Here is a 23,575-nt window from a genome sequence, read left to right as displayed (position 1 = left end):
TCATGTACACACACGCGCACACAAAGAGAAACGAAAAAGCAAAGAAAAAGAGTAAAATAAAAGAATACAAGTTCAGAGCAAATGAATGACTGCATGAGTGAAGCGAAAGGACTTAACGCATCACGCAGTTAGTAAACTACATGTGATTTCGCATCTCTCCAGGAGTATTTTGTTAACTAATAGTATTGCATTAAACTTTGTTAAATGATTGTAACTGAGCTGCTTTTGAAATTCCAGTGCAGTCAGAAAGTCGTTTTTTGTGACCGCTTCGTTTCAGTGGTCGTGGTAAATATGAGGTTAAAATTGAACAACTGAGTTCAGTAATGTAGGAGTTCATGTTCTTTTATACCAACACGTTCTCATCCCAACTTGTAACATAGAAACGCATGTGACAAATCACCAGTATGTTACGCATTTGGAGGCATGAGAGCCGTTTGGAATTAATCTATACATGTAAATGTGTTTTACGTTCTGATCATGAATCACTTTGGAAAACACTATCTGATTGTGTTAAGGTTATGGTTATGGTTAGGGTGTAACACGGCTGGAGCGTGTGTTACCGCCGCGAGTGGCATTCTATTGGGTTCAATTGAGAATACGGAGCATCTCATAAGGACGCGGAAAGGGTACCTTTCGTTACTATGAGACGCCTTGGGACATGACAAATCGTCTGTATGTTACGCGTTGGCAATGACAATGCTCTGTTTATCCAATTTTTATTGGACAGACAAGATTGGACAGTTCATCACAGTAAATTGTGTTAGATCCTAGAAGACTGATGGCTTTTTCACGCTTGAAGCTGGAGAAACGAGGCAGTTAGCTTAGCTTATCATAAAAACATTTAACCTCGTGTGGTCTAGACATAAAAAGCTGAACGACCAGGACCCCAGAGGCTAGCTGCTTAACAGGTTGTACATTTTGTTTTGGACTGCAAAGAGACCACATTTTAAGTGACTCGGTGACTGTGCATGAATGTGTGCGGCCATCATTGTTTCATTTCAAAGCAAATCTGTGGAACAAGATCATGAAAACCATACTCACTAAAGTGAGTAAAATTTTTGACTGCACTGCATTAGCAGCGTTTAGGAACTCTAAGTCATTCAAAACCACATGAATCAACCAATTTCACTTGAAATAGGCCAAAAAGAAATCAATTTAGGGAAAAAGTAGCAAATCTATGTCCACAAAGAGAGTAATCAAAAGAATAAATCTGCTGTCATACGCGCACAGTGTCTCACGTGCTGCAAAGAAACCACACTGGTGTGATCGTGATCATGCTTTAGTGAATGATAAGCCCACACAGTCTGTCTGCAGAAAAAATAAAGCAGCAGAAATGGTATGGAAGCCAGAAGCATCATCTACACAACAACGAAGAGAGCAACGCTGCAAGAAATTGGAGTCAAGCCAAACGGGAAAATAAAAGACGAGTGAGATGAGGGGAGGCGGGTTTGAGGAGGGGGAGGGCAAGCCAGGAAGACGTACAGAGAGAATCACAGCAGAGGAAGGAGAAGAGGGAGCTGAGACAGAAAAGAAGGAAGGTGCAGAAGAAGAAGGGACAGACCTGAGTTCGTCCAACTTGGTGAGTCCGTGTCTTCTGGGATCACATCACACAATGGACAGACACAGACAGAGGAGAGGAAGATGGATGTGAGAGGATGCACGAAGGGTAAGGGGGAGGGCGAAGGAGGAGAGGAAGGATGGCTGGGAGGGCGACGCCATCACCAAAGGTCTCGGGTTTGGAGGGTCAGAGTAGACAGGAAGGAGTCGGAGGGGAGGGAGGGGGACACGACACAACAATACAACACGACAATGACAAAAACAACAAGCACAGAACACACAAACAAAATCATAGAGTACACCAAGAACACACAAACTCCACCATGGGCACAGTGAGAAGTCAAAATAGAGCAAAAAGGGTGCGAGGCCGGGGGAGGCTGAGGTAGAGAGGCCAAGAGTTTAGTTATTAGAAGTCAGAGAGAGAGGGAAGGGGAAAGGTTCTGTGCTTTAAAGGGGAAAAAAGGAGCTGAAACAGGAAAGAGATGTTAATGTACCAAACCAGATAGAAACTTGAGACCTCTCTGCAGGCAGGTGAGGAAAGGAGGAAGAGGAGGAGAGAGGGGAGGGGGTGGAGGTATATAAGGAGAAGTGGATGTCACTTGAACCTGCATGGGGCAACTGTGGGGAGACAGCCTGGAAAAGTAACATGAACGGAAAAAAAAAAGAAAAAAAAAGAAAAACTGAAAGCACAGAGCAGCGAGCACACAAAAGAGAGACGGCTACCTCGCACAGTTTCACCAAGGGAACGTTCAAACTGACAAAAAATAGAGACATCACCTGGGTAGAGTGCGAGAGGTTTAAATACACGCAAGTACACGCTTAGGCGCGCGCGCACACACACACACACGCGAGCATCAGCCACAAGATCTCTCTGAAAAGTCACACAATACCAACATCCGACTGCCTGCTGCCAGGCATCTCTGTTGATTCCGATAGATTCACATTGTATTCATACGCACATTTCACTTGGCTCTGTATTATTCATGTTCTTCCTTTCTTCCGCTCGGGCCCCCGAAATATTCTGTTTAACTCCAGAGATGAAGTGTGCTTCCGTTTCCTCTGCGGCTACCAAGACACTTTCACACATGTTTTGATCTCGCGTCGAGACAGCTGCTCATTGACTGACCCGACCTCAGTTCACAGGTTTAACATCGGGGTCCGGTTTGTTACCAACCTTCTCTCTTAGAGTCATGCTGACCCCTTTTTTTCTCCTGTCCTGCTCTCCAGCTCTCCCATCTGATCTCTATCCCAGGGGCTGAACCTGACAAATCAACAGTAACGACCAGGAGAGCCTTCATTGTCCTACCCTCCCACCTACCCCACCTTCCCACACACACACACACATACACACAGAGAATTTGCATTTAGCTCAATTAGCACTCACTTAGCTTGAATAATGAGGTGTCACATGAATTAAAAGACAATGTGAGGCATCTGCCTAGCTAGCTTTCATGAAAGTAATAGCAGTATGGTTTAGCTTCGTCAGTCATTCCAGGAAACACACAGAGAATATGCAGAGTTGGAGAGAAATGAGAAATGGATGGAGTGAGAAAGTGAGAGAGACTGACTGAAGACCAGGCTAGCTGTGGGTTCATCACAGATTGGCCTGTGGGAAGCAGAGGCTTTGAAGACATGCCTCTCTGCATCCTGCAGATGCACTGAGAGAGCTACTGGGTTTTTAGCTCAGAACAGCAGATGTTTTATGTTTTATTTTAAAGCCAAAATCTGGTTCTGTTGTCAAAACGTATCAGCAAGCGGCATAGCAAGCTAACATAAATGAGGCTTAACTTAAAGGAAGGTGAAGGCGTGTCACCATGGAAACATTTCCATCCATCCATCCATGGGCAACAAGCATCAGGTGTCATTTAAATAACGCTGTTATTTGTACAGTGCTGACAAAAAAATCAGTAGAGAAATTAATATAAGGGGTAAGAAATCTATCAAATGTGTTACTATTTTTTAAGGCGCTAGAAAAAAAAACCCCAAAACAACAATCTTTTGTGGGGGGTTTTTCATAGTTTTAAAATGTCAACTCCAAGATGCACTGCAATACCACACCAAGCAAGAAGAGACTAAAAAATAGAAGGATGCCATCCAGAGGCTGACAAAGACACCTCTTGTTAAATCAAAGGTGTGTCCGTGTGTGTCTACACACACACACACACACACATATATATTACATATATATATGTGTGTGTGTGTGTGTGTGTGTGTGTGTGTGTGTGTGTGTGTGTGTGTGTGTGTGAGGGTAGAATCCAGTTGAAAGAGTCCACACAAGGACAAGTCAAAGGAGCTTGCAAAGAAAAGCGTCTGGACTTCTTTAAGTTGCTTGAAGACGTTTCACCTCTCATCCGAGAAGCTTCTTCAGTTCTAAGGTCAAATGGCGGAAGGACACTCTTTCGAGAAAGCCAATGTTCACATTTTGGACAGAGAGGACAGATGGTTTGAAAGAGGAGTGAAAGAAGCCATCTATGTCCACTGTGAGCGACCATCTTTGAACAGAGGCGGTGGTTTACGACACCAACTGTCTGCCATCTATAATCCAGTTTTGAATTCCCTCCCCAGACGCCTTAACGCCCACTCACATCCTGGGCCATCTGTCTCAGAAAATCACATGATAAGGTGGGGCCAGGTTTCACAATGAGCTCACCCGAAACCCTGGCTGATTGGGACCCACACCCATTTTCACACCTTGGCTCAGGTGATTAGAGGATCATCAGGGGGTCCTTCTGTCCCTCTTTGGGACTCCCACTAGGTTTAAATCTGGGACTCTCCACCATTTGACCTTAGAACTGAAGAAGCTTCTCGGATGAGAGGTGAAACGTCTTCAAGCAACTTAAAGAAGTCCAGACGCTTTTCTTTGCAAGCTCCTTTGACTACGATGACCTGGATGAGTGAGAACCTTAACAGACACACAAGGACAAAGTCAGCAATTCTTCACAGAAACCATATTCTGTTAGAATACTTTCAGTGAGTCCATGAGCAATAAACAGCTATAGTAGATACTATTAATATGCAATATTTTATTGCTACAAGCTTCGCTAATCTTACAAACTGAAGTAAATACTATACAACAAATGGCAAGTAAAGCAATGACTGTTTTTGAGCTGGTTTAGTTTAGCTTTGAAATGTTCCTGAAATATTCAGTCAGTTAAGCTTGATACACAGACCTTTAGACATATTTGTTGAATTTCAAAAGACAAATTTTAAATCTTTTTTTAAAGGCTTGTATGTAGAAATCATCATGCTGTGTACAGGGCTGATCAGACAAGCATGAAGAGGCCTATACGCAACATTGATGCGCTTTTCTCTTTTTGACCGGGTACTTGTCTGGTTAGATACGTTGATTACTGTTCATGTACTCATATGAGAGAGAGTGAAAAAGGCTTGTACCCTATCAGACCGACCGACCTGTGTCAGTGAGTGAAGGGTAAGGTTGTGTCCCACCATCAGACAGAGAGCCATTCAGCCCTCGCTGCTGGTCCTCCCATGTCACCTCTAAAGCAAGACATACACATAGATATACACACACACACTGATTTTGACACCATTAGGAGATCTCCTTTCTGCGCATATTTTTCATTTATTCTTCTCTATAAAATACTTTTTATGTCTTCATCTATTGATACATTGCATAATGAGCATTTTCTGTATTATGCTCTGTACCAATAATAGAAAGCTGCTGCAAGCATAAATTAAAACCAACAAACAGATAAGAAAAAGGCATCTTTACTACTTCAGCACTGAAATCAAGGACAGCTCCTTATCAAACATTATGAACTTTGCTCCATCTGCTGGCCAACAGAGGTAACAGCCTCTCAAATAAAAAAAATAAAAAAACATCATTACACTCTGCAGTACTGCAGCAAAGTGTAATGCACAGGCAGCAGGAAATGCTGTTTATGTGGAACACTATCCTAAAAATGTCTCTATTCACCTTTACTCCATTACGCCATTTTTATTACTGTTTTTGGCAAAAAAAGGACAATTTTCTTTGCACTAAGCACCAGTTATGTTTGTAAGAGACTGCCAGTCTTAATGGAGTGCATGAAAAGACTGTGTGCACAAGAGCGCAATAATCCATGTCTAATTGAAATGATTGGCAATTTCACAATGGAAATGGAGAGCTCTGTCTTTGTGAGGTGGAGCTGAGCAGAATTAATTAGTATTAAAGAAGAGGGCAGATTAGAGCTCTGAGGCCACGCTGGAGGCAGAGAAGGGCAGACCAACCAAACTTCCAATCACAGCACTCTGTATGCATTAACATCAGTTACACTACACACAAGTCTCTAGTTTGATCACGCAAATAAAGTCAGAAGGAACGGACCATGCTTTTTGGGTGAGAGATGAAACTTGGGCCAGTAAAACACTTTGGTGCGACTCAGAGCAGCTCGTCATCAAGGACCACAGCTGCTGCTAACTAATGTCACAGAAGGACCAAGAGAGCCCACACAGCAAAATCACACCATCACACTGCTCGGAAGACTTGCCTTTCCTCCCATTTACCGGTGGGCCTTGGGGTTTTTCCTCACTGCCTGCTGCTAGTGGGGAGACAGATGGAGCTTCATGAAATGGTGCAGCACTGAAACTTTACACTGTACGTCACCGTAATATCACAGCTCATTCCACTTGGGCCCAGACGCAGATGCACATATGCCCACACAAGTCTGCACGCACGCACACATACGCACATATACCACAAGATCTGATGTGCACAGCAAGCGTTATTGCATAGAAATGCTGTGAGCTACTGGTTAATTATTCTGCTCAGTGTGTGATTATCAGAAAACATAGTTTTATAATATGCAGTTGTACAGTTATATTGACAACTCAACATACAACCATCTTACCATCCAAAGATACCATTAATTAACCCTGTTTAAAAATACAGTTTCCTTTTAGAGACCTTACATGAATATCCAATGTGCCAGTCAGCGCTATAGCTGTGACAGTGTTGAGTAACAGCACCACACAGTCAAAGGACAGAAGCGTGCCACGTAAACAGATGGGAAGGTAGGAAGTAGAAACCGTGGGGAACTCCAGTTTCTGCCAACACTCTTGCCGCTCATTCAAGCCTGGGTTTGAATGTACTATACAACAGCGTGTACTGTACAGCAGTCTCGAGCAAAACGCAAACTCCACACACTTAAAACGCAGAGGCTCACATCCGCCGTGTTTCATTGTTAAAGATCTGCCATGACACAAGAGTAAAAACCCGCCGCGTGTTCTCAGTGTTAAACACACCTGGATGATCGTTTTGGGGTTCAGGCGCCCCGGGCTCTTCCCCTGTTGCCACACATAAACAGATACACACATACAGGACAGTTAATGTATCTGCCAACTAGGCTTATATCAATATTCCAGCTTCTCCCTGGAATAATACAATAATATGGATCCAGTGTAGAAAGGTCCACACGCACACAAAAGCACAATCAGATTTGCTCGGCATAAGCCAAGTGTCACACAGCTCTGTGGGAACCGCGGCGCAGGGTCGGATCAATGCTTCCCCTCTGCCCGTGCAGTGCCGCTGTCCTATAAAAAATAGACTAAAACACAGAGCAAAAGAAGGAGAGAGTGAGAGAAAGGAGAGAGATGTGAAAAGGCAGAGTGCCTGTCAAAGAAAAAAAGGAAAAAAAAACAGGAGTAAGCGAGGTTGGGGGCAGGTATGAAGAGGAAGAACAAATAAAGGTGACACAAAGGAGCAATGGAGAGGTCCAGACACAGAGAGAGCTTTTGAGTGATAAAAAGATGGCAAAGATACAAAATAAGACTGGGACTGAGAGAGAGCGAGAGACAGAGCAAAGGGGAGAGAGCGGGGCTGGCTGGCAGCTGTACAGAAGACAGGGAAAGGCCCTTGTGGACTCTGACAGTGATAAAAGGGTTGTGTGAATACTTTGACACGTTCACCAGAACTGCACGAGCTTCTTCTCTCCAGATTTATCTCAGTCGTTCCCCACAAAGTTTAGAACAACCCTTTTACAGCATCCAATTTAAAGACACGTGAAAACAATCATTGCCTTCATCACAGTGCTTCATATCACAGTTCATTACAACAACACGCAACAATTTGCCAGAGGAGTGCTGAGTAACACTAAGGACTTCACATGTCTCTGTACAATGTGAACAAATTCAGGTTTTGCTGTAATAATGTAATTGTGGAGTTTAGCACAGAATAGCATAATATTTGCTTCGGTGACGTATCTCAGCAGTCCAAATGTTTTAAAAATCTAATTATTTGCAGACAGTTAGTAATGATATCTGGTGTGTAACGCAAAGCAAAAGAACAGCAAGGCTACAAATCAACACAACACTGGTACGATCAGTAGGATCAAGGCACCACGATGGCACAGGACATTTTAACTGCACATTTAAACACAACTGCAACGGGGGGGTTGGAGGAGGAGGATTCAGTATGCACAGATCAAGTTTAGCCTCCACTGAACCGAGCTACCCGCCCTGTTGCAGACAGGGTTTTGGCTTTCGGAGGGAGGTGCAGCTCAAGCAGCAATTCCCAGTCCGAAAGACGAAACCCGAACATTCAGGTACAGACCTTCACAAGGCTCTGTTCCTTCGTCTCCATCTTCTGAGAGAGGAATGGAAAAGGAACCAAGCAGAGATGTTAATGGATGGAAGGCCAAAGTGAAAACCCATAAAGCAATGAAAAATCTTTCTACTTTTGAGACTTCTACAACTTCTACCGAAGCGTTCCACCGGCTAACAATAATTATCCCTTTGGTCAGTGACATCAAAACCAAAAAGCTCTTCTTGTGACCCACACGTTCGGGTCATAAAATAGTAACTTTATCGCTTTAAAATACTGAATATATGAATGCTCAAAATAAATTCAATTAGGTAGACAGTAGCTGTGTAATTTAAATTTAAAAAAGACATCCAGGTGACTTACTTCTGTCTTTGCCTGTGGGTGGAAGCTGTGGGAGTTGCCGACCTCGTCTACTGGACATAGGGGTACTTGTGGGACTGGTCTGGACGGATCCACTACGCGGATGTGCCCTATATGACAAAAAGTAGCAGACAATGGCATGAGACATAAAGTAGGAGCTCTATGTAGGTGTTGCAAAGAAGAGAAAAGCGTACATTTGATCGGAGACGAGCAACATGAAAAGTAAAACTATGTTCTTTAATGGAGAGCCAATACGTGATTTAATGTAGTTCAATTATTTACAATATATGTAAGGTCACATGTAATTTAGTCACTGCCAGACACAGCAGAAATCAATCAGTGATAGAAAACTCGCTGTTGACTTTATCTCCAATATAAAACCAATGCACACATCGGTGATGTTTTGGCACATGGCATGGAAGTGGAGGGCTACATCGACTGTAGGGAGCTGAGCTGCAATAAAAGATGCCAGGAGTGAATCGCATGTAAAGTCGACTCATCAAGCTGCGGGAGAGAAGAGTTGAAATGCAGAAACAGCAGACCAGTGCGACCATGCGTTCAGACTGTCCCCGCAGGCTTCCAACTCAAAAACAAAAGAAGAAGAGGAAAGAGGACAAAAAAAGTAAAAGCAGAATGCCATCCGAGGACAAACGGCATCAGTTGATGTTAGTAATGAAATCAAAGTAAAATGTCGGCCCATCACTGCTATACTCACTCAAGCGTATGAGCAGTGTGTCCCAAATTAAAATTTTTCTTTTTAATAAAAGGAGTCAGCAAGCTATCTACGGTGTCAGGGTCATCGTGCCCGGGATATGTGTAAAGAAAATACAGCACATCCACTGGTGCTTTTGGAGACAAAACAGAAAGTGGTGTGTGACAGGTGGAGGTCGGTGGAGTGAGGTGAGCTGGGGTGAGGTGAGGCGGGGAAGCGGGGGATTAGGAGGGTGGGAGGTAGGTGAGTGTGATGTGGTATTTTTGGTTTATTCTGGGAGTTAGTCAGGGTCGGGGTGGGTGGGAGCTCATGGGACAGCTTCTGTACGGCTTTAAGCCTGTAAAGGTTTTAGCTGTACAAACATTTAGAAGAGGTAGAGCATCTCTGGAGGCAGAAATATTCTTACAGGTTGATTTAAAGCTCAGTGTGAGAGTACAGCACTTTTAGCTAGGCTGTCTACACGAACCCTAGTTGTAAACCTCGGTACATGCCGCACATTCCTTGTTAAAAGCAGAATATTAGCCTTGATGTTTTAAATGTGCTTTTCGAGAGTAAGGTTTATTAAGAAAAATAACAAAAAAATCCCCCAAACAAATCTTGAAAAACTTATTAATGTTTAAATTTTCTGTTGAAATGATTTCTCCCTCCAGTGAAGCTATGCTTCTGGGAAATGAGTGCACAACTAAAAAGTACTGTCTGCTTCTATGCCACGTTGGCTGGCTCTGATCTCTGATCTGGGTCACACCTCGTCAAGGCAGGTGAGGGGGGGGCGGACCTCCCAGATGGCAGAGAAGGCATGGACCTCATGAGCGAAGAGTCGTGGGGGCGTTCAGTGGAGCGCGAGCGGGATGTGTGGCGCTCTATAGTGGGCCGCTGGTCTGCAGAGCGGGACCTGCTGTGATACTCGTGTCTATCCATGGCTCCGTGGCTCCTACAGAGGTTGTTGAGAGACAGGCAGGCACTCAGTGTGTCTCCAGCAGGGCACGGACAGTAAGGAGGGCAAAGAAATTTTCTGCACCCTCAAAACTCCAAAGGATCATGTGGAATCCTATATTTTTAATTGGTATAATCAATCTACTACCAATAGCATAGATACTTGTCAGAAGCTAATTGGGTGTTATGTCAAGTGTGCCTGATTTGCAGGTAGTGAGCAAAACTACCTAGAGATAAAGACAAAATGAGATGATTCCTAAACTCTTAAAACACACATTATTGTTTATGACTCTCCACATGAGGCTAATTTGCTTTATTTAAAGAGCGGACAATATGGACTGTGCTAGGTGGCTCCTGTGTGCTTTGCAGTCCTTGGTGGAACCAGTGACTTAACTGTGAAGTTCTCAGGATGTGTGCAATGAACAAGGACTATGTGCTGTCTCTCTGTAGGTGATAGGTGAGCATTCTGTTTGAGCCAGAGTGGGAATGTGAGGGAAAAGTGACTGCACTTGGATTATTTTGTCTGTTATATTCTGCAAAATGCCCAGGCAAAAGAACTTTTGGCACAGTGACAATGAAGGCAGATTCAGATGATCTGAAGAGCTGTAGGGGAAGAAAAACAGGTGAGGTTTCTCAGCTGGGAAAATCACTGACGAGGTACAAAGAGGAAAAAAAAAAATTCGTACAGAAATTCATTGATCAAGAAATAAATTCACATATTAAAAACAGTGAAGTGAAAAAGGCACCTCAGTCTTGAGAAGCAGAGGGGATTTTAGAGCATGCTGTTTGCTAACCTTTGTATGTATGTTACCAGTTTCAATTCACACACCGTGAGTAATAATATTTTATAGTTTTTGTACTTTCATACAAAACAAAATAGTATTGAAATGAACCGCTGCACACACTGTTTGCTAAAATGCAAGAAATGCAAGAAAACACTATAGATATGTGGGAACGTCTTCAATCAAACTGGGTTCTAATGATAGCAAATACTTTATAAATAATTTCATTAGATCAGTCCATTTTGTTATTGCCATTTAGTGTCTGTAGTCTTCTCCAGTATGAAATATTGTCCAGTAGAGGAAATGTCCTGATAAAGGCTCATCAGTCAGTGACCTTACACAATCTATACAACAGTCATTTACTCTCATCATCACTGGGTCCCGTTCTCATTACGTGCTACGGCCAAGAATCTTTCAGTGATGTGAGGTTACGTCTGATCAAGCATCAGATTATGTGTGATTCAGTGCACGCAACTGTAACACACAAACTGCTCTGCTCACTAGATTCTCACAGGAATGTTTGTTTTCTTGGCTCGGGAAAGTTGCTGTATTCATTCCTACATGCTGCATACTGTACAGGCTTTGTCCTGCTTTAAGTGCACTCTGGAGGGTTGCACTTAAACTACAGAACCATGAAAAACCTTTTCTGCAGGCAAATCACCCAAAACTAAAACATCTGGCAAAAGGCTCCAACTCCACTAATGCTCTTTGTTGCTAGACTCTTTTTTTTTCTCATCCAAGTGGCTTTTGTGTCTGTATTGTGCCCTCATTTCTTTTCAGGTCTTACTATGCCTGGCTGCAGACAGAAACAAACTATCTATATGAAGAGTGGAGGGGAATCAACTGTAGTCCTCTGTTGGCTACTTTCCTTTCTCTGTCAGTTTAGACAAAAGGAAAGACACAGAGAAATAGATGGACAGCTCTTGTTAATGGGTATCTAGGTTATAGGCTGAGCCTGAAGTCGGGCCAAGCCAGGCCTTAGGGAAACTTTGTGACAGTTTTATAAAGTCAGTCGGGCTCTTGGGCTGAGTTCAGAAGACTCATCAGTTTTTTTTCCTCCTGGAGAGGAGAGAAGTAGCACAAATGTCACGTTATTCCTGACTGGAAGCCAGATGGCAGCAGGCAAAAGACTGAAGCATGGTGCACCAGTGTGGGTCGGGAATTGATGGGTGTCAGCAGGCCTTTCTATAGGTGCTTGAAACAGCCCAGCAATCCATTCGGACCATATAGAAGAAGTCAAAGGGCCACTCCATGGATGACTGTAAGTGCAGCTGTCAATAGCATGTTAAATAATAAAAAAAGACAACATCAATAATAACAAACACCACTGATCAACATATGGCTGTTTGCATAATGTGCACGGGTACACAATGACATCAACAAAGGAACAGTCAAGTGCGAGCCAGCACTTACACAGCCGACATCAGCAACACAAATAGCTCTGAGCCTCATCGTACAGAGGCAGTTGTGTAACATAACTGTACAGCCACACAACCTCAGAGCCGTGATGACTCCTTAACAAAAACCGATATCAGGGAGGATATCATTTTCCGTCATCACCTGTACGATCACGGATAAATCAAAGACGGATGAAGAACAACTTCAGGAGACCACAAGACGGCGGGCGCAGCAGCGCGTGTCAGTACCTCTCGTAGTCATAGTCGGAGGAGTAGGCGCCCTCTGAATAGGCACGGGTCATCCTAGTGGAACGCAGTAATCTGACTGCTTCCTCGCGGCAGATCGGATACACACGATGGTTGCGGCTGCCGAGAAAATATCACAGCTGGTCAGCGCTCGATTTTTTAATTTTGTTTCACCACATGGGGGAGGCAACATGACAAAGAAGCTGGAATTCAGATCTCAAAACTGAATACAAAAGTACACTGATGCGCTGAATGTACCCATACGACTGCAGGGGAAACCACCTCTGCTGGACAAAACTTCACACCCACAAAACACTTATCTATTTAACAGTATGGCCAACAGACGCTTTTTTAGTAAAAAGACAAGAGACAGACTGAACTTCTCCAAAGCCTGCATTCATGCACATGATTTATTCTAGAAGATTTAAATGTTTATATGATAATGAGATGGTGAGAGAGAGCAATGCTGATACTGGATGAAATGTGTGGCTATTATCCAATCAACACGATGCACCACGGGAAAGTAAACAGTTCTGTATATATTTAATCTTTGGCAGAAGAAATGTATACTGATACACATACACACAAAACACTCATGGCACTGACATTGAACAGGTCAGCTGAAGTGATTTACACCTCAAATCCACAAACCCATGTGGCTTTTTAAAGCATGCCACGGTGTCAGTGCTACATCTTCAACACCCTAATGGAAGCTTTCCTCAAAAAACAACCCAACAAATAAAATATATTTTAAAAAAATAGGCTTGTGGGTTGGTGCATGGTTGGGGAGGGGGTTTGGCTGGCTGGTAACTAAAGTAGCAAAGGTGGGGCTTCATGCAAGCTCTGGTAAAAGTCTACCTGGGGTCCTTCTGAGGGTCATCAATAGGCTGAGTATGTCTGGTTCGAGGTAGGGTGAGAAAATGGCTGCAACCACATGGAAGGAGGAGAGAAGACAGAGATGGATCTGAGATGTTGAAGAGACAGAAGAGAAGGAGGAAAGGAGAGAAAGACAGCAGATCGGAGACAAAGATCATACAGGCGGACAGCCGGAAGGGGGAGGAAACCGAGGGGGGGGGGGTGTAAAAGAGAGAAAGCTCACAGGAGAGAGGTTAATGTACACGATTCAGGGTGGAAAAACTGGTGAGGAAGATGAGAGGTGAGAGAAAGCCGAGAAATCGCACGGCGAGGAGACTTCCTCGGCTCTAGTGGACAGACAGATAAAAATGGTACACAGAAGACGCCGGAAGAGAAAAGCACAGCCCAAACCCCTAAACCGGTCCCCTCTGCTCGACCATTAAACTACTTTAGACCGTTTAATAACTACAGATTTTTCTTTACATACATCATTTCCCATGAAAGTCAGAAAACATTAAGTGTTAAGAAAATAAACCAGCAAGGCTCACAGCAAGCTATGAAAGCCATTTTTTACAATATTATAGGATACCTGGGAGAATGCCAAATTCTCTGTGACATTTTCAACTGTTTTCAATAAATAACTGCAAGCTGTTAATTGAAGCAGCTGAAATACACTCAACAGAGCACCGTCCCAGACAATTTAGATAAGTGCATTTTCTGCATCTGACACTGATTTAGCTCCAGCTTCAGAAGTATCAAATAAAGTTAATTGGAAAGGGGGCAGGGTGGGCTGGGGGTGGGAATAGCTCCGACCAGGCGGTGCCAAGGCCGCAATTGGACTCTTGGAGCAATATTTTCCAAAGCTCACAGAAAATAAGTGCTGATGGAGGATAACTGACCACTTCCCCTTGACCACCTCTTCCATAAAGATAGTGAAATACAGTACATGCAAATCCTGTATAATGTGCTCAGCACTGGCAACATTTCTTTGGCTCCCAGTGTTTCCTGCAGAATTTCAGTCTCTTGATTCAAACTTGTGCACTTGTCTTTCAGGAGTGTGCCAATGCTATTTTTAACTCTAAGAATGATGATTTTAATCGGGTATTTCCTGCGCTCGTTATTTCTCACTTTCTTATTTGGAAATAAGGAGTAGATGAAGACTGAGGACACAAGTAGGGGAGAATCCACACTACTGTGTCATGAAGGACCCTGAATGAAAAAACAACACAAAAAAAACGCACTACATCACAATAAAGATGAAAGCGCGGACAAAGAAGAAGAGTTTAAGGCAAAAGGCGTTGTGCTGTGGTGTATGCATACATAAACAGCTCACTGTGTACTTACTCATCTTGCGCTGGTCAGCATTTACACATTCATGCTTAAATAAGTAGATGCATGTGCTGCACACAAGTGTGAGCTGAAGTGTATGTGTGTGTGTACCTGTCAGGTGTGCAGTTGTCGTCAGACAAACTGTGGTGCTCCACTCTAGCAGAGGAACTGAACTGAGAAGGCCTAAGGTCAAATGCTTGGTCCAGACTTCTGCTGTGTGACAGAAGTGGACCGATCACGCCTTATGTATGCTACATACTGCCCCCTGCTGTCCAAGAGGCACATGGCCTCATGTTTAACAGAGGCCATGAGAGGAAACAGGAGAGGCGCTGCACACCACAGAGGGTTGAGGTGCTATTTTGAAGTAAATATAGCAACATTTGGTGCTACAACCAAAACAGGTGGCGAATTTGAAAGTAACCTGAAACAGCATGCGTTTCAGCTAAACTAGTGAACCTATTTTTTTGTCGATTCCGAAGCATGGAAGCACAACACTACGATGTACAAAAGACCTACCAAAAACTATACATGTCGGGCCTTTGGTGCATTGAGCAACTGGTTACCTGGAGGGTGGGGGAACGCTGGGAGAGCGCGACCGCACCCTGTTTATATCAGCTGACCGAGAGCAGTGGTTAGAAGACATGACCTGCTCGGGGACCGACAACGTGGAGCTCTGGAAGTCTCTGCCATTTGGCCGGTAGTCTGTGAAAACAACAATGAATAAAGAGGAGCAGGGGGTGGAGAGAGCAGGAGAGAGAGGGTACAGCGTTATTTAAGCGATTCCTTTATTCCCTCACAACACCAGAGATGCTACTTGTATGCTTTTTACTTGAGTGCAGATTCCTTTTATACTTGAGTTATTTAAATAACTACATATGGTTAATGAACAATAATGAATGCTGCTTTTGCAGACTTAGTTTGACCACCATCTGTAATAACTAAGAGGAGTAAGGCAAATCTTGGTCAAACTTTGTAAAGCTAAAAGCCATTCTGCACAGGTGACAGACTCATTTTGATATGCTGAGTCTTTATCGTACAAAAAATGAGGAGTGGGTTTCCATAAAGGTGTAAGTCATCAGCTGTTTTAACACTGTGCATTAAACATGAAAATAGCCTTTCAAAAGAATCTGAAAGATTATAATGAATTTTCACTGGTAGACTGATTAGTCCATTGAACTTGAAAGAGTTCATTAACCGATAATCAGACATGGCTAAGAGCCACGGTTAAGGTCAGTGCTTAGAACTATTAATGTTGATTGATATTCAATAGAGTGTATAGAAGATTTAAAATGAGTTAAAGAAAAGCCTGATTCCAAGTTGGAAAAGATGGAAAGGTAAGAAAGAAATGTTGACCTTCACTTTAAAGGAGTCGCATGTTAATCGCATAAGATTTTCTTTTGTGTGTCGTAGATAGAATAAAATAGATTTCTTTAAACGTGTCAGGCAAAATGACCCATAGAGTAAATTGTCATATTCTGCAAGTCTACCATTTGTTTATTGACATAAACAAATACAAGCTACAAACATTTGAAAAAAATGACCACAATCCACAATGTCTTCACTCCATTATGATGTAAATTAAATTTTCAAAGGAAAACATTTGTCATTTCTTAAAAAAGATGTTCCACTAGTGAGCTTCCTGCAGTGCAGCAATCAACTTCCATGCAGAGCCAAATTAAATCTATTCTTCCTCCTGACATGTTGCAGATTCAAAGAGGAGATTCTTTGTTGACAATTAATAGGTTTTAACAGGAACTGGCTGCAATGGTGCAGAAAGAGGCAAAAGAGCAGAGGGTTAAAGCAACATGAAACATGTTGCACAGATGTAAAAAGTCTTAAAAGTGTTCAGTTGTAAGGCCCATTTGTCTTCTACAGTAGCTACAGTAGCTGTACTGTGTGTACTGTATGTTCTGTAAAACAAAAGTAAAATATTTTCTTCCCCATTTGAACTGTGGAAGCAGATAACGCCAAAAACCGCAGATGAGATGCAGTGGAGCCCGAGCAAAGGGGAGGGAGCAACCAGGGCTGAGTGAATGGGGTATTCCTTTCACTGTGGATGAAGTGAGGGGGTGGGGGTGGCTGGCATTGTGAGAGGCAGTGAGGGGCTGATGAGAATTTTAAAGAGGCTGGAGGAGGATTTCCCTCAGCTGCGGTATCATCGGCAGGCCGGTCTGAATGTCTGTGTGTGTGTATGACACGCAGTTTGCTACAGAAACTGTCTATTCTCCTGTTTGTTTTCTCACATTTTCCCACTCGCTTCTTCTGCGTGGTGAGTGATGTGAAACGACCTGTAAACAGTGCAGGTAGCTGGTTCCATCAAGCTTAATTGCAAAAAATATATATATATAGCATGTCCCATGGTCTTTTTGTGAAAACTGAGAAGGAGAACTAACAATTATAAAAAGACAGGCACATGTTGCCCTCAAATGCAACCTTGTGCTTAAAATTTAAAGGAAGCCTTTTTTTAAGCCCTCACTGTCTTTTTCAGCATAATTTTTCTTCTTAGTTATTATTTCATGGGAGCAAATTTCAAGCACTTCTCAGTCGTTTTTTCCCCTTCCCCTGTCTTATTCTCTCTGGCTGTTAGCAGCTCTGCCTCTGCTTTTCTGATGCAGCGTGGGCGTGCTGCTGAAGCCTTAGCAAGGACAGCAACTAGCAGTGCAGAGGCAGACAAAAAAGCCCTCTGCTCCCTCACTGTGCTGCTGCTGTTGTTTGCTGATGGGTTGCAGGATCTTAGCCCGATACTGCGAGATGTGATGACGTGTGTAAGCATCTTTCCGGTGGCGACGTGAGTGAGGTTAGCTAAGTACATTATTAAGAATCGTAATGCAGCTCTGGTGAAATGGAGTGGATTCGATTCACTTACGCCACACAACGATGACCTTCTTAATATGGCCTTGAACTGTTTATTACCTGTTATTACCCCAACGCCGTCTTCACAATCATAGTCTGAGATCTCACTGTCACTTATCCTTTGGGATCCTTTGAGAGAAAGAAACAGACCGAAAGGCAAAGAAGCAGGAAAGAGGAGATAGAGGGGAGAGAGAGAGAAAGAGGTCATTTTCATTCCCTTTTTCATTTATTTAGATGTTTTTTTGTTTTTCAAATAATAAGTCACCCCTGCTCTGACTGTAATGCTCACTGGTCAAAGTGAACCCTCCAACTAAAACAAATAATGCAGCATTTCGCCGCTCGATCCCAACAAGAGCAGCCGATCCTTCTTCATCTGAGCCGTGGCACTTTGAAATGGCGCAGTCAATCATTCAGTGCACACGTAAAGGTGGAGACGGGGAGAAGTGATAGGGCCGTGTAGCTCTTTCCTCATCCTTCCCCCGTAGCCTTATCACCCCCACTCCCCACCCAACGCATCCCCACCGCCTTCACCGTTCATTCAACTTAAATCAACTGGACACGTGTGCTTTTTCAGAAATGACAAGTGCTGCACTCTGGCAGTGCCGCTCCCAACCTCTCATCTCAGTTGGCTGAAAACTTTTTACAGCTGTCAGCTCTTTCACTTCACGCTAACACCAACACCCAGAAAATTATCCTAGTGGGGGAGCGAGCCAGCCTCCCGTGGCTGAAAGAAGCAGCGGAGTGAAGCCGTATGGCATAACGGACTGCAGCGCAGTCCTCTTAAGCGTGTTAGGAGGTATGAGGGCCAAAGACTCTAACAATAGTAAGACAAGGGTTCAAAAATATCCTATATAAAGAGTATTTTATATTTCATGCATGCAGATAATCAAATATTATTTTCCTCTTTTTCTTTTTTTGAGTAAATATGCCAACTGTGTTAGAGGATTAGGCCAGTAAATAAGAAGTATCACAAAAGCAACACAGTCGCCTTCCATTTTCAAGAAGATATTCACAATGAAGACACACAAACACAAGCAAAAGCAGAATGGGCAGAGTGTGCCAATGGTAATCTGTGCAACTGTTAAGAGGAAAATATTCATAATAGGCCAAATAACAAACAGTATACATGACAGAGGAGAGGCAGGTGGTCATAGGCCAATTATGTCTGTCAGGAGGGGCGGACAGCTCGGGTTTTAATAACATCACATTAGGACTGAATACAGTTTGGCAGAATCTGGTTTTTGGGTTACAGGGTGGGGTTGTGAGCCAGTTAACAGGTGAACACACAGAGAAGGAGAGACCACTGTGTCCTAAATCTCCCCGTTTCCCCACAGCGTCTGTGGTTCTGCTGCTCTGGGTGGATAAGGAACGAGCGGTGTAAAATATACACCGACCCTCCGCACAGAAATCCACGTAAGGCAGCAGAAACGTCAGCTGTTAAGGGGGAGGGGGGAAAGGGGTGGAGAATTGGGGCACAAGGGTGTGTTTTTAAAGAGGAGGAGGATGACACTCAGATGCTCCATAAAGCTGCAATGTCTGGCAGGGCAAAGGTCTTTACCTGAGTTGTGTGAATAAGAGCCTTTGTCTGTAAAAGCAGAAGCAGTAAGGTAGATGTGACATGGACAACAACAACAAAATATGCAGAAATAACAACGGCCGTAAAGGCCTCGATGACCTGAAGCAGCAACAGAAAAAGCCAGCAGGCAAACAGCATGGGCACTGATCAGATAAATATATATGGCTCCTTGTTTGTTGAAACAACTACAAAAATCAGAAAGCTACCTATTGTTGTTTTCATTTATCTCAGTGCTAAAATTTAGATTTCTGAGTGTTCGGTGCCATGAGTCTGTCGGCACAGATATATTTGTATGATGGCAAGCTTCAAGTAATAAAAAAGGAACAAATTCATTATTAACTTATAAGGAAACGCGCATGAAGACAAGCTACAAAACGCACACAAGTAAAAACCTCCATTGACTCTTTCTCTGATAGCTGCAGATTTCTCTCTCTTATCATGCCACAGCTGGTATAAATGCGTTTTTGCACTTAAGGCCACATTATTAGCTGCTGTCATTGCTTCACCTGTCTCATTAGTAGTGTGTGGCGGGGTGTGAGGAGGTGCATACGTAGCAAGGGCAGAGAACCATCAGTGACAGTAGATTACATTAAACACTCTGATATTGTGCAGGGTGCAAATAAATTAGATAAAAAACAAACATGTTTTTTTAATCTTTCATTTATCGTAACCTTGCTTGAGTGTAAAGCTAGGAAAGCAATGTTTAAGTCAAGCATGATTCATTAAAACAAAGACTCCCAGTCTCTCACTCAAAGTAAGGATTATTAATTTAACCCAGGACTGATAGTCGGTATCAGCAGACACCCGAAGCCAATGTATCTGCATTGGTATTAGAAAATCAGCTGACCTGCTTCCATCTCACACTGTGAATGAATGTCACATGTCTTTACATTACAGCAGGTAAAATGTTTTTCCTACAGGATGCCCACCTCCTGACTCTTTATAGTCACTTTCAGCACATTTTGGGACCATTTGAGCGACAGAGGTGTTACTCACTCTGCAGCCGCCGCGTTGGACTCTCTCCGTGGAGCTGCCGGCGCTGTGCGTTCGGGGAGGCACGTGGGAGTGGGATAGATGACACGTCGTGTGTTTGTAGCTTGTACCAGTGTGGCTCGTCATCGAGAAGAGCCGTCTCCAGCTCAATCAGGATCTGGCAGAAGTAAAAGGCCCAAGTAAATTTTCTCTCCTTAAAAGAAAATTGCCTCACTCCAAATGTTTTAAGCTCACATATTTTTTTTCTACTCACTGATGGAATCAGGGCAACGTAAAACATGCTAGCTTTTACAGAAAATGTAAATACCCAAAAAAAGCCCTTTCTGTCACTCACACGCGAACAGAAAAAAAGAAAGTTCCTGATCCATGATAGGCAAGGACTGGACCACCCAACACTTTGTGATGGCCAGCAGCTTTCTTAAGGGCTTGACACCATTCAAGAGGATAAGCTCAGATACTGTTACTGAGTGTCTCTGTGAGGGCTTGGGTTTGGTTTTCTCACCTCTCCCAGGAATTCGCTCTCCTCCTCCCTCACCCTGGCTTGGTCCCACAATGTGATCTCCAGCATACGTTCCCGAAACTCCCGCCGGTGCACCGGCGAGTACATAAAGGTCTGGTTCCATTTGGGCTCTAAGGATTTCTTTACTGTTTTTGTTCTCCTCTTGCTTTTGTCACTGGAGGAACAATAATTCAAACTGTTTTTATTTACAATCATGATAGGGAAGAGCCACGAATACAACAAATCCATCACACGACACAGCACAGAGCACAGCACCACAGCATGCAGCTGCAGGGAACAACATGGCAAAGTGAACGTGCTAACTGCTTCTTAACGTCCATTTTCTGCATTCCTCATCAATACATGAGAATAAATGACTTAATAAGAAAATAAGAGCATAATTATGAAATGAACCTCACATCAATGCCCCCCATAAATTGACCTTACTGCATAATCTTTTTTTAGTGTCTTTCTACCATCGGGGAAATTATGCCCTGAAATAGAGGAACTGTTTCTACTCTTACCTTCTGTCAGGGAGGAAGTAGATTTTGACGTAAGGGTTCCTGGGTCGGCCATCTTCCCTGGGTGGCAGGTCTTTGGCACCCAGGATGGTGACGATTAGCTGATGGCCCACTTTGTCATACCACAGTTTGACCTGGGGGAGGGGGGAGAGCAGAAGCAGCCTGCTGAGAGACAGCTCAGGGCCAGCACAAATGAGAGCACATAAAGGGAATAATGCAGGAGAAGACAACTTCATCAGGTCCTCACATATGCATTTATATCCTTTTGTTGAGTTCAACACCTTTTCAATCAGTATAGGCCTCAGTGCAGGGTCTTCTCCTGTATTTACCCTTTAGGAAAAAGGAGGAGGGTATCCAATTGCTAGGATGTCATTTTCATAAACTAGAACTATATCAATGTTAAAATGGTGTGATAATGATTTTTAAAGATGCAAAAACTCTCCTTTTCGTGTTCTAATTTAATCCTTATGTTTCTTTTTTTTTAAATCTATAGTATTCAAGTGTGTCTGATTACAGTTTTTTAAATGGAACTGACCTTTTCAGCTGGAGTGAATTGTAGTGAAATGCTAAAGGCAACATGCTCTAAAATTAACACTGTCCCACCATCTACCTATATGATGGCATCTCTAATAGTGTCCTCCCAAGTATTCAGTGGGGATCGATAACGAGAAATCAGTCATGCTGCTGCAATAGGGATCAAACGGTTCACGCTAAAAGAAAAGTATGGACTCCAGGAGAAAAAACTTAGAAGAAATAAAAGGCCAGCTGAAGCCTTAAAAGAAATCAGATGAAATGAGAAGTAAGACTTCTAAGTTCTGGTCCATACTTCATTCAGAATATGATTATGGATAGGGGTCTGCACTGTTTAAGAGGACTCGCCGTTCATGCAGCAATGCGGGAAAGAGCATTCAAGACAAGTCGAAACAGACAGCAGGGGGCTCATGGGAAAAACAAATTGTACCAAGTAATCTCTAGCCCACCAAAATGCCACATACTGCAAAATATGAATTCAAATGTAGAGTAAGATTCACCATAAAAACTAGCAACAATAAGCAAAATACCTAAATATATACTACTGAGTCTGATGTACAGTGTGTCCAATACAGCCAATTAACAAGTAAGAAGTTTACTGAAACATGCTGGCTTTAACAGAATTAATGTAGACACACACATAAACCTAAACGATTCATATGTTTGATCTGGAAAACACGCAGTGCACCCTTTCCTCTGCATGCTCTGTTACACACACCAACAATATTGCCGACACATAGGATATGATGCTTAGATCTCGCTTAAGCAAAACAACACAACAGTGAAATAAATATCTAAGGTTTAACACAGGAATATTAACCCTCAGGCCATCTAAATCAATAATGACCATAAAACAGAAACCACAGAAAAGACAGAGTGATATTAAAGCAGGCAGCTTGTAGCAAAGAGAAGCCTTCCAGGCTTCGCTCTTTTTGGAGTTATTATTTGGGAGGTACAATTTGCTTATTCGTTAAATCTGGTATCTGTAACGGGGGAAATGCAGTTTTGGCTTTGGCTTTCCAAAGAGGATGGTGAACTCAGTATCTTTTCACTGCAACATGAAACCACACAGCCATCAGCTCAGATCTGCTAATTAGCATCACTTCAACTCGCACATGGGGGAGCCCTTCTGTGTATGCGTGCAGGGTTAGAGTTATCAAGGCCTGGGTTCATGTCACACTGAAGCAGGAGAAAAAAGAAAAACAGAGATCTTTGTCCTAGAAAGATTGACAGAGACACCGACCAGCATTGCCATAGACACAATACTAAACTACTGTTTCAATTAGGTCAATCACTGAAGTCAGTCCAAAGACATCAGGCAATGCAAGAGCGTCTCTTAAAATAAGCTCCGATTAGTCGAGCATGCACTACTTGGGGATAATGATGTGTATGGGTTACAATGAGCTATAAGAACTCTAATCATAAGAATGATACCAAGAAATCAAATCAAGGAAAATGACACAATGCACTGCACTAAGAGGGAAACTCAAAGCCGCCATTTCCCCAGGAATGCATTTTCCAAAGTATGGAAACAGAAAAAAAGGCCAGTCAACAGTCAATGAGCAAAGAAAACCAAACAGAGTTTGTGCCCTTCACACAGGGCCCATTACCTGGACCCTAGGGGCAAAAGGCGGTGTTCTTCTACTAAGGCTTTGGCTCTGGATAAGCATAAATTAAACAGCAAAAGAAAAAAAAAGAAAGAAAAGAAAATGCAATAAAACCAAAAACACAAAACACAACAACTCACAATACACCCAAAACACAACAACAGAAATTTGTCATTTGGATGAAAGATTTAAGCCAGCAGGTTTTGTATTTTTTTAATTTCTGCTTTCTCAAAGATTACTCGTCCCTGAGCCGCTCTGCCCTGTTCTGCATAGGTCCTCGGAG

General features: G+C 43.0%; 1 protein-coding gene across 2 annotated transcripts in view; it reads right to left on the bottom strand.

Moving 5' to 3' along the window:
- rims2a (regulating synaptic membrane exocytosis 2a) overlaps nucleotides 1-23,575 on the bottom strand; it is a 149,197-nt gene that overhangs the window by 36,918 nt on the left and 88,704 nt on the right. The window contains exons 15-26 of one of the 2 annotated variants that reach the window (XM_087848107.1): nucleotides 23,296-23,343; nucleotides 21,158-21,288; nucleotides 20,637-20,808; nucleotides 20,138-20,291; nucleotides 19,124-19,150; nucleotides 17,626-17,694; nucleotides 15,276-15,414; nucleotides 12,532-12,648; nucleotides 9,916-10,101; nucleotides 8,462-8,568; nucleotides 8,108-8,140; nucleotides 1,562-1,594 (exon numbers count right to left, since the gene is read on the bottom strand). In XM_087848107.1, the coding sequence (XP_087704233.1) occupies nucleotides 1,562-1,594; nucleotides 8,108-8,140; nucleotides 8,462-8,568; nucleotides 9,916-10,101; nucleotides 12,532-12,648; nucleotides 15,276-15,414; nucleotides 17,626-17,694; nucleotides 19,124-19,150; nucleotides 20,138-20,291; nucleotides 20,637-20,808; nucleotides 21,158-21,288; nucleotides 23,296-23,343 (1,216 nt within the window). The remainder of the gene's footprint in view (nucleotides 1-1,561; nucleotides 1,595-8,107; nucleotides 8,141-8,461; nucleotides 8,569-9,915; nucleotides 10,102-12,531; nucleotides 12,649-15,275; nucleotides 15,415-17,625; nucleotides 17,695-19,123; nucleotides 19,151-20,137; nucleotides 20,292-20,636; nucleotides 20,809-21,157; nucleotides 21,289-23,295; nucleotides 23,344-23,575) is intronic. The other variant, XM_035909569.2, reaches the window with a different exon arrangement.

Source organism: Neolamprologus brichardi, chromosome 11 (genome assembly GCF_056152115.1).
Source record: "Neolamprologus brichardi isolate AB-2024 chromosome 11, ASM5615211v1, whole genome shotgun sequence".
In the NCBI taxonomy this organism is placed as follows: Eukaryota; Metazoa; Chordata; class Actinopteri; order Cichliformes; family Cichlidae; genus Neolamprologus; species Neolamprologus brichardi.
This window is presented reverse-complemented; position numbering and strand designations above follow the sequence as displayed.